Source organism: Lycorma delicatula, chromosome 2 (genome assembly GCF_047948215.1).
Source record: "Lycorma delicatula isolate Av1 chromosome 2, ASM4794821v1, whole genome shotgun sequence".
In the NCBI taxonomy this organism is placed as follows: domain Eukaryota; kingdom Metazoa; phylum Arthropoda; class Insecta; order Hemiptera; family Fulgoridae; genus Lycorma; species Lycorma delicatula.
In genome coordinates, this window is record NC_134456.1 from 159,703,139 (window position 1) to 159,715,265 (window position 12,127).

General features: G+C 29.6%; 1 protein-coding gene across 1 annotated transcript in view; it reads right to left on the minus strand.

Annotated features, from left to right (window-relative positions):
- Positions 1 to 6,433, minus strand: part of LOC142320287 (lysosome-associated membrane glycoprotein 5) — a 31,736-nt gene extending 25,303 nt beyond the window's left edge. Inside the window, exons 1-2 of the mRNA XM_075357987.1 lie at positions 6,371 to 6,433; positions 2,868 to 2,992 (exon numbers count right to left, since the gene is read on the minus strand). Of these exons, the coding sequence (XP_075214102.1) occupies positions 2,868 to 2,992; positions 6,371 to 6,419 (174 nt within the window). The 5' untranslated portion in view covers positions 6,420 to 6,433. The remainder of the gene's footprint in view (positions 1 to 2,867; positions 2,993 to 6,370) is intronic.
- Positions 6,434 to 12,127: the final 5,694 nt, after the last annotated feature.

Genomic DNA, 12,127 nt, shown 5'->3' on the forward strand with positions numbered 1-12,127 from the left:
CAGATAAACAGCTTTATCAATCTGCACACAGAGTTGATAATGATACTCTAATCAAAGCTGCAGCAGATAGCAGCACTTTTATCAATATTAGGTAAAGTTTGTAATGCATTAGTACAGTGCTGTATTTAGTGGCTGGCCACAAACATGTTAATAAAAGAATTTTAATGTTTTTAAAGTTTAAAGATTTTTAATTAATTATTTGACTGCATATATTATGTGGTGCTATAGGAGAATGTTAAAAATCAGATGGGTGGATAAAGTGACAAATGAAGAGGTATTGCGGCAAATAGATGAAGAAAGAAGCATTTGGAAAAATATAGTTAAAAGAAGAGACAGACTTATAGGCCACATACTAAGGCATCCTGGAATAGTCGCTTTAATATTGGAAGGACAGGTAGAAGGGAAAAATTGTGTAGGCAGGCCACGTTTGGAATATGTAAAAGAAATTGTTAGGGATGTAGGATGTAGAGGGTATACTGAAATGAAACGACTAGCACTAGATAGGGAATCTTGGAGAGCTGCATCAAACCAGTCAAATGACTGAAGACAAAAAAAAAAAAAATAAAAAAAATAAATATATTATGTCATATATGTATAATACTAATGTTTAGTGTTTTATTAATGTTTTAATATGTAATTAATGTTTAATGTTAATCAATTGATGATGAGGAATTTCCTCGAAAGTGCTTTTGATATATAGAAAAGAAAAATAATAAAGGTAAGACCTCATTGATTCTTATTAAAGAAAAGATGAACTTCTTCAAGAGAATCAATACATTTACTGTATTTTTCAGAATCTAATCTACACTGTAAGTAAACTAGAATGCAGATATGATTACAGGCATATTGTTTTGAATTAAAATAACAATTTCATAAAATACTTCTTGTATTTTAATTACTTATTGTAATTAATTGTATTGTAATTACTTAATACTTAGTATTAATTATTTATCAACATATTGACTTTGCGAAAACATGGTAATTAGAAACATATTGATAAAATTTTTTGAAGTGAATGGCATTATACATTTATTACTGCTGAAAATAAACAATTCTCACTGTAAGATTTTTAGTTTTTTACATCAGTTTAAAATAAAGTAATCACTAATGACTGATAGTAATTGAAATGGCCATCTAGTTTTACATTTTATATTATTTTTTTTTTGTAAAAAATGATTGATTGTTTTGAAATTTTTGAATTCATTCTGATTTAAAAGTTGATCTTTTAATTTTTGGGAAAAATTCTTTACATTTTTTTAAATTATTCCATTATTGTAGTATAAATATAATAGTTTATAATGTACTATAAATTATAATAGTCAAAAATTCTATTTAATGTACTATTTGTCTTCTTTGTAGTATTTAAATTTAATGTGATAAATACATTTTTAAGAAATATACATTTCTAACTCTCATACTCGTTTAATGTATGTTACTATAATGTTAATTTGGTGAATCTACTCAATCTAATGGATTAGAGCAAAATCTACAGGCAGTTTGACAACTAAATATGAGACCAACAATGTGGAGAATTAATGAGAAGTAAAAAAAATGAGTATGATTTTCATTTTTTCAATATGCATCCATTTCTTCTACATTCATACAGGAGTGGCATGATTTATCAGTGCTAGAATAACCATTGCTAGTCTTCTTTCGGTATGGCCCTAAGACGATGTCAAATACTGTTAGCTATCTTTAGTGTCCCAAAATGATGCCTTTTAACTAATTTGAAAAATAAAAAATAATTGCAGGGAAACAAATCTGGAGAATAAGGTAGATATTGAGAAGACACACTTGTTTTTAGGTCAAGATCACTGGAGCCGGTATAATATCTCAAAGAAAGAACCAACTATCAGTGTTTGACTAATTGGATTGACAGATTGAATCTTTCTTTGTAAATACTCCAAAAGATTCAAATAAAAATGTCCCATGGTAGAAAATTTTCTTCAGGGAAAAATTCATGAACTTTACTTCGTAGCCAGATCAATTACTCTAGTATTGTTTTATCTTTGGCTTTTAAAGACAAATTTTCTTGCCTTTCAGTGTTCCTGTTGACTTCTACTTGGTACTTTAATGTTTAGTTTAGAATTATACTGAAAACACAAATCAAATTCATCCTCTGCCAAAAGAATTGTTTCTATAAGCTTGTTAAGGGTGCATTAGGAGGTCTACAAACAGTCATGTCTCTGATCATCTGACTAGGAATATAATTCAAATCAGGAAGTGATCTTCTTGCCTAAACCTTCTATTAAGATTTAGTCAATAGTCTCTCTGTCAAAAAGAATTACTGGCTGTCATTCTCACAAAATTATAATGGTCTTCTTGAAACTTTTATTTTACTTCGGCAATGCATTCCTTATTAGTAACAGAATGTGGATGTATCAGATATATCCTCATCGTTAAGGGTTTCATTACCAGTTTTGAATCATATGAACCACTAAATGAGTGGATACAAGACAAACTAGTACCCTTACACACTTGTCTTATGAACTGCACAATCTCAGAAGCCCTTTTCTGATCTTTAAAAAAAAAAAACAAAAGGAATAGCCTTCAACTGTATATACTGTTTGTTAGATGACATCTGTGTCTTCAACAACATATATTCTCTCTCACTGTTTAAGGGTCAGACTGCATACAAATAATATATTTGTTTATGTCAAGCCAATAGAATTTTGGTTTAGTTTTTAACTTTCAGTCATAGAAATTTGAATTTCTCATTCAAGTCAATGATTGAAAAATATCTACTGTGAATAATTTTGTGTTATTGGAATCACACTGTATAATTGTAAAAACACGCTTATATTTCTGTATACAGTATATTATATAACAATAGTCTGCATTATTTTCAATTTTACTGTTTTACTTACTGCAGGTGCTATTTCAGTGACTGAATTATCTTGTGTACGAGAATTTTCTAATGCTGCTCCATTTTCCGCTGCACTATCGTTCTGACCACTGACACCTAATCTTGTGTCTAGCAGGCCAAGTAGAACTGAAACAGATAGAAAATAAATACAATTATTTCTGACCTTTAAGAAATGAAAAATTGAATTTATCATAAGTAAACTAATATTTCATGAAAAAAGAGACGGAAGATAATATCTTATAATTATATTCCTATTGGTGTAATTATTCAGAGGCAAAACTTCACGCATGTGTGCGTGCACACCAACAAACTGTATCCAACAAAAAAAATTCTTATTAGCAATTTTAATAAATTACAATTAGTATACATATAGATATGACTTTTGATGAACTTGCATAAGCTATCATGGTTATTAACCTATAATGAATTTGTTGTTTCATATTATCCAGTATTTCTTATGACTTAATATATGTAAAATGGTTGAGATAGTAGGTACTTTCTTTGATAGTAATGATGTTCACTGAACAGCCATATGGTGTTGTGTTCAGAATGATAACGTCACATCTAGAGCTGAACAGCCCCTCCATTTTTGTGGCTTGTCATGTCAATGTCAAACATCAAATAACATATATCAGAAACACAACAAAACACAACATATCAGAAGACAACAAAAAACCACTTCATATTTCCTGTTAAACCTGATATGGCATGCACTTTTTTTTAAAGAATGTCTGCCATTTTGAGGTGCATGTCAAGTTAGCTATCTTGAGTATCATGTCTCTCACGTCAGATCAACTACAACTATGAAGTTAAGGAAACTAACATACACACGTATTATGAAAATATGTATATTTAATGAAACCACAATCAAAAATTTGGAGATTGGTTGTAATTGCCCTACTTATGGAAGACCGCATTCTGTAAATAAATTCCACTGCAGTTAATAAAACTAATAAAAAATAAAAATCTTACTAAGCTATTTTTGTTTTTAAATTATTAACATACACTGGTCTCGGGCAAGACAATTAATTACCCTAATTACAGACTCTCTTTTGACTGTCTCCTTTTCAATTCTTCTTTCTTAACATTTTTTTTTTGTTGAAATCAATGAATTAATGAATAAACTTCATCCCTTCCTTGCTTTTCATTTATATCTTTGGATAAGAGTAAGAGGAAGTCCAAACTGGTGTTCTAATTCCATTTGCACACTACTTTCTAGAAGAAGCAAAGCAATTTTAAATTAAATTACATGAAATGATTACAATTTAAGTGATTTTCTGTAAATTTAGTTTCCTACATAGAGGAAGGGAGTGAGTAAAAGCCAAATTAACAGCTGAGGTTTTGTTGGGTAAAGCAGGTTACTTATACTAATCCTAAAATTTAAACATACAAAAAAAAGGTTCAATTGTTTTACTGAATTAAATAAGTGTTTCCAACTGGCAATTCACAACATATTTTTAAGTAACTTAGTGGCAGTTGATGCATAAGTTAATATATTTATTCTGTTCTTCTGAAATCAAAGTTCTTTTTTCAAAATTGTTAAATGCTCTTAATCTTTGTTTACTATTTTCACTGACCTGCAGGTTAACTTGATCTATTCTGTGCTGCCATAGCTATAATTTAAAGCCTACAGAGCTTTAGGCAAATATAATTAGAAAGAGTTAGAATGTCATTTACTGTTGCTAGCCAGTTTATTTCTGTACTCAAAAACATACATTACCAACTAATTATTGGTACGTTAGCTAAATTTTGTCATATACAAAATGTACGTGACAAAATATATTTATGACCTCCACTCTCATTTTTAACTAATCAGCATTGTTTAAGCTATTTTATTAAAGTATAGGTCTTAATGCTTACCAACATTTTTTCTTAATCAACCAGCCTATAGTAAAGATTTTTTTTAATTTGAAATTAATCTCTCAGAATCAGTAAGTTGAGAAGCCCAGGGTATTAATGAGTTTAATTTTTTTATAATATCTTAATAATTAGGTCCATTTAGTCAATATAATATATTAAAACATACTTAATGATATGAAAAAATGTGTTAATGTTGGTGAATACCTTCCACACTTTTAAAATACATGAATAAACTGTTACTCATTAGATTTTAATAGTTGGTAGAAATTTGTATTTTAATCAATAAGTTTTTCTACTGAATAAACAGCATAACCATAAGTATATTTAACACAGGAAAAGTTTAGAAAACTAAACATACAGGACTACAATAAAGGTTTCATCTATGAGTTTATCTCATAATAGTTATTTTGACAACTCAAGCAATTTATTCAATAAGTTTGGCTATTCAATGAAAAGACATATCCTAAATTCATGAAGAAATAGTAATTTTGATTTGGATTTGAATACCAATGTTACCAGTGATATTGGTGAAATGTTATATTAGTGATTGTTAATGAATGTTGATCCATTCTGACTTAGATATGTTGCCACAATATATATATATATATATATATATATATATATATATATATATATATAAAACTGAATAATATTTCTCAATTACAATTCATGAAGTTCAGTATTTTTAACAAATTATCATTCTGAACAAAAAATATCTTCCCTATATATATATATATATATATATATATATATATGTGTGTGTGTGTGTGTGTGTGTGTGTGTGTGTGTGTGTGTGTGTGTGTGTGTGTGTGTGTGTGTGTGTAAAGAAAAGTACTTAATTCATTTTGAAATTTTAATTAACTAAATTCACCTTCAGAGAAATGGAGTGTTTCTGTAACTACCTCAGATTACTGAACATAATTCACTATTTTATAACAAAAAGTGATGCATTAACTTATTATATTAGACTATTTTTTCTTGATCTTTTAAATGACTATAATACATACAATTCACCTACAGCAAACAAAATTACTTTGTTTGAGAATAATGGTGATCAGTTCAGAACAGTTTCTAGGAACAGAACTAAGGTGTTACTTGTGGAGAAGATTACATCTACATTAAGATAGGCTTCGAATATTGCTGTAAATTGTATTTTTGGCTCAGAGAAAAAGACAGCAAAAAACTATTTAATTTATCAAGTTTTCAGTAAATCTGGCAGAATATTTTGTTTTTATTAAGAGGTCCATAAACTTTCAGGAGTGATTCTTATACCAAGTCAGATTGCCTGCAATCATTTGCGGATGTTAACAGATGGGCAAACTAACTTAAAATTAATAATTAGTTAAAATAAACAAACATTATTACAGAAATAATAAGAATACATATATTTATATTTTTATCTAAAATGTTAATCTATTTCCAATGTTATAATATATTTTTGAATTTACGATGATTGTCATGATCTCAATTTACCAAAATACTTTAAAATCGGTATCCTTTTTATGATAACTTTACAATCGTGTAGGCGGGTCGACGTAAAACAAAAGGTATTGAATTGTTCATGTTAATAAAAATAACAAATAACTTAGTTTGCAAAATATTTAACTAAGTAGTATAAATTAGATAAGAATTAAACAAACTTACTTGTTGCGATGGTAAGAATGCATGTCGTCTGCTGAACTAGACGATCCATGGCGAATTGTTGAAAATCAATATACAGTCTAAACGCCTCCTCAGTGTAACGAATTCATAAGCGCATGATTCGGTGCGCTGAACTACCGCATTTAGATGTCTTTTCACGTAACCAGAAAACATTTTTCATTAATTAGAAAGGTTCTTGTCTGTATTTTTTCGTAATAACCGAACAGAAATACAATTAGGGTATCCTTTTGTTTAATATAGAGGAATGACAGCATTAAAATGCACAACGAGGTTTAAGTTATCTCTTATTAAGGTTAACTTTCCGCGACACATTAAAGACAATTTTTTCATTAAACACAATTATTGCCAGTTAAGAAACAGTCTTTATTTATATTTATGTATTTTATTTGTTATTCTCTGTCTCCTATGACAATGGGTCTTCGCTCAATCACATTACTTTTTTTTCATAAGAAATTAATTTTGGAGCGCGTAAAAATATCCTAATTTTGACAAAGTTCGAACCCAAAACTTTTCAGATGAAAGACAGAGCAGTTATCATTTCACTATAATACTTTGTTAAAATAATAATAATAAATTATGAAAAATCAAGGACAAAACTACAGAAAATATATGTACAGGCATGTAAAAACAGTTGTTTCGGCACGTAAACAGCCTTAACCTTACTGAACGTAAGTGTATATAAAATAAATGAAGGTAAAATTGTTTGTAACTGGTTAGCTTTGGTTTTTTGTTATACGCATTTTTTTAAGAAACTACTCAATTTTGGAAAATTTCTCTCCATGTAGAAACTGTAATTGTTTATTTAAAATAATTTTTAAACAATTTAATAATTATCTTCATTCGTAAAATGTTTCGCAAAAATGTTATTGAACTTCTTCGGCTTTTGAATGCAGCATAAGATTGAACTATTTCTCCATTGATCAAGTTGAAAGTTGTTATTACTATTACCATAATTTTATTTTTTATCAATTGAAGTGAAACAAAAATATGTTCTAGGCTATTATGATTTTTAATACTATAAAAAAAATACAAGCTGGAACTTGAAGTGTGACAAAAAACACCTCAAATGACTACTCTGCACTGCTTGAACAAAAAATTTAATTTTAAAATGATAAAAAAAATTTATACTGCGCGAAGATAAAGTAGGTTGGTGGAAACGCCGACCTCCATGCCGCGAGTGGTAGCAACTCGGCCTTTCATGCGGAGGTCCCGGGTTCGAATCCCGGTCAGGCATGGAATTTTCACACGCTTCTTGTCATTCATCTCATCCTCGGAAGCAATACCTAACGGTGTTCCCGGAGGTTAAAAAAAAGGTTGGTGGAAACAATTAAAAGCAGTAAAATTTATTAAAAGAAACATTGAAAGAATGGGAATATTTTTAACTTAATATCTGATGATATCAGGGAAGTGGAACTTATTCTGCGAAAAAAGATCCCTTTTAAATCAAATATTTTATGGATGATCCTCAGCGTTTCTTTCTGTCGATTGACCAACTGCTATACTTATGAGGTTTAATGATTTGAGACATTATTACAGGATAACTAGAGTTGTTTGAAGAATATTTGTTAATAGCATTAGATTTTTATGTTGTTCAATATGTGTAATGATATCATATCAATGTATACTGATGTAATGATATCGATCGTGATATGACAAATCGTCATATGATAAAGTCAAGTAAATTTTTACTTGTCTTCTATATTTGAATAATTGTTTTAATTTAATTACAATAATAAAGGTAAAAAATATCAATTGAGCGGAATTCTTTAATGGGAAACACGTTATACGGTCAGTTAATGATGAATACCGCGCCTTTTTAAAGTTAGTATTAAATTGATATTTTATTTTTTCTCTCTTTATAATAATTAATTATACTGCTGGTAATCTCTGTAACAGGCTTGCCTCTAAAGACTCCCAATTTCCAATAATTTGGAGGGTTGTTCAAACTGCATAATTAAGAAATCAAAATTAATTAATTTTGATTATAAGATAAAATAATTAGACTTTGTAATATTTAATTTAATTTGAAATACTATTACTGTTATTATTATTATTTTTAAATAAAAATAATAATAACACCCTCCTCTCCCATCTTAGGGGACGAGGGTATCATTACGCTTCTTCGTTAGAACCAAGATCTCCGTCTTATTGAGGGCTAGAGACAACCCATGGCCGTCCATCCAGGCGCTGATTCTGTGCATCGCTCAGCTGATTTTCAGTTAAGCGCGCTCTTTTACTACAGAAAAAGCTGGAACGTCCAAGAGATACCATATTTTTAATCCCCCTCTTTCACCATATTTTTTTCAGCAAAATCCACTCCTTTACTATGCAAATGTAACAACAAACGCATATTCATCGTGGAAAATATACGTTTAGGTTCTACAACAGTTGCCGTAGTTTGTAATTTAATGTATGTTTTTTTGCATTCACCTCAACCGACGTTTCATCTTGTATTTTTTAGCAAAATTCACTCTTTTACTACATAAATTTAACAATAAACATATATTCATCATCCGAAATATACGTTTAGGTTCTGCATTAATAATCTTTAGTTTGTTATTCAATGTATTTTATTTTAACGTACTATAGCCTGTTGATGACGTCAACATCATTTGTAGGACATTCCCCCAGCTGTCAATCGAAGAAATCTTTTTCGCATGCGCAGAACTTATTAGTGATAATATAAATATAGTGTTTTATTTGAAAGAAAATCATTCTTAATCAGAAAGTAAAAATAAATGATGAATTTTGATCGAGTAAAATTATCAAACGATTTTAACCTATCTGACCTACATAGTGTAGTATTGTATTATAAAAATTTATCTCAACAAATATGATTTAATTACATTCTTAGATAATATACAAGATGATATTGAAAATTTACATAAAGAATACACTCCTACTGAATTTACTATTGAATTAAACTGTGAATATGATTAACGTATTGTTTCTACCGGTAAAAAACTTCTTATACGTGTCAAAGCGGAAAAAATAAAACTTTTTGTTCAAAATAAATCGAACAGTATTTTGAAGTGAAAAACAAATTAAAAATATATGTCTGTCTCTGGTTTGTTGTTTCGTATCTACAAATGAAAATAAACAAGCATAGATGGATCTGTATTTAAACAAATATGGAATGTCGCTGATAAAAATCTTATAGATATTTACGAATTTTTAATGGATATGAAAAATAAGGTATTCAATGCTATAAGATTTCAAGCAAAAACATATAAAAGAAACGAAAGGTTTATTAAAATGGATAACGGTTGGGCGATGAATAAAATATTGAGATTGGATCTTTCGGTATCCGAATTCGATCCGCTTTATGGTGGAAACAGTTCATATTTACCGTTGCCGAAAGCTTTATATGAGAAAAAGCTGTAATCAATTTAAAAAACGAAGATCAAAAATGTTTGTTATGGTGTATTTTAGCTCACCTGTTCCATTAAAGTGGAGATAATTATCGAGTTCCAATCTATAAAAAATTTGAAAATCGTTTAAACGTGGAAGAAATCGAGTATTCTGTTTGCGTTAAAGATATCGATAAATTTGAAGCTCAAAACCCCGATATCGGTGTAAATGTGTTGAGCTATGATATCGAAGATGATGATAAATCATTTAATTCTAAAAATGTTTATATAAAACATGTGAATAATAATCGAAAAACAGTGGTGTGGTTATTATTATTAACCGATCTTGTACTAAATCGATCTCATTGTACTCTAATAAATTTGAAATATGGTTATAACGGCTTATCAACACTGTTGGCAACATGAATAAAAGTAGTAGAAAATCTGAATATTGTTCCTATTGCTTGTATTGTTTTAAATCTCGGAATCGTGAAACGGAAGCGAAAAAAGATTCAAATACATATTGAAGGTTGTAAACAGGGAATGGTTCAGAGAATTAGAATGTCATAAGAATGGATTGGCAAGGAAGAGGAACAAAAACGCGAAAATATATTATCGTATACAAATCATTATTCAACGCTACGTGTGCCTTTTATTATATACGCTGATTTCGAGTATTTATTATTCCAAATCATATCGTAAATCCTAAACCTGCCACTAGTTATACAACTAAAACAGACATTCATAAATCATCCGGTTATTGTTATGTTATAATCGATGAAAACAGTTTGGTTTTAGAAACAAAACTGTACAGAACTCATACGGACGACGATAATGTAGTTGAGGCTTCCTTGATGATTTATGTAAAAAATACAACTATTTAGGAAAGGAATTGTTAACCGAAAAAGGCTTAAATACTACCGCAGAAGATGATAAAAGATTTCAACAAGACACTGAATGCGTTATATGTAGCGGCGAATTCGGCAGCGAGAATCGTATAAGACATCATTCTCATACTAGTGGTAAATTTATCGGAGCGGCGTATAAAAATGCTACTTGAACTGTAAACACATAACGTATAAACCAGTAGTATTTCAAAACCTGCGGGAATACGATTCACATCACATTGTATTGGCGATGGACGAGTTGAACAAAAAAAGAAAATAAATTTGAAATTTCGTGTATAGCAAACAATAGTGAAAAACTTATGTCGATAACACCCAAGAATAAAATATCGTATCGATTTATAAATTCATATCAATTTTTGTCTTACAGTCTGAACGAATTGGTGCTAAGTTTATTTTCTGCTAGTTATTTAGTGGCATTTAAACAAATAGAGACGCCAGTGTTTAAAACAACATACTCAGAGTTTCGAATTGATATATTAAAAAATCGTGATGAAAAAATAAAGATATGTTGAACTTGTTAATTCAACGACCAGGCGTTTATCCCTACACGTATATTAAATCGGCGTCTGTTTTCAATGAAACACAACTGCCGCTGATCGAAGCGTTTTATGACGATTTAAAGAGAGAAAACATCTCTGAATCAGAATATAAACATGCGCAAAACGTTTTGAATATTTAAAACTGGTACGCTCGGTGAATATCATGATTTCTAAATGAAATTGAAGGTAATGCTGTTGGCTGATGTGTTTGAAAATTTTCGTAACAAAATGATGAAAATAAACGATTTAGATCCGTGTCATTATCTTTCTGGATTGAATTTATCATGGCATGCCGCTTTAAAAACTACCAAAGTGCAATTAGAATTGGTTGTAAATCCTGATATATATATCTGCTTTTTGAAAAAGTTATTCGTAGAGGTGTGCCAATGATTCCCAATCGTTACGCCTGGCTAACGAATAAGTAATTCCGGTGAAAACAGACCAATCAAATAATTAAATATTACGATGCGAGAAGTTTTTGCGGAAAATGTATGATGGAGAACCATTGCCCGTAGACGGATTCAGATGGTGTAACAAAAACGAAATTGAATATTTGCTAAACATACTAAACGATGTGTAAGATGATGCAGAGATGGGTTATATTTTAGAAGTTGATTTATCGTATCCTAAACACCTCTATAAATCGGATAAAGATTATCCACTCGTACGAGAGAAAAATATCCATTCCCAACAGTATGATTTCTCCATTTGTTAACGATGAAAAACGTCTGGCGTGTAAAAAATTATTGTACATTTGGAAGATAAAAGCAAATAAGTTCTACATTATAGAACTTTAACATTATACCTTCAACATGGTTTGGTGCTGTTGAAAATACATAGAGCCGTTTGTTTAATCAGTCTCTATAGTTGAAAGATTATCTTGTGAAAAATTTCAACACGTGGTCTGGTACAAAAGATCCAACTGAAAAGAGTATATAAACT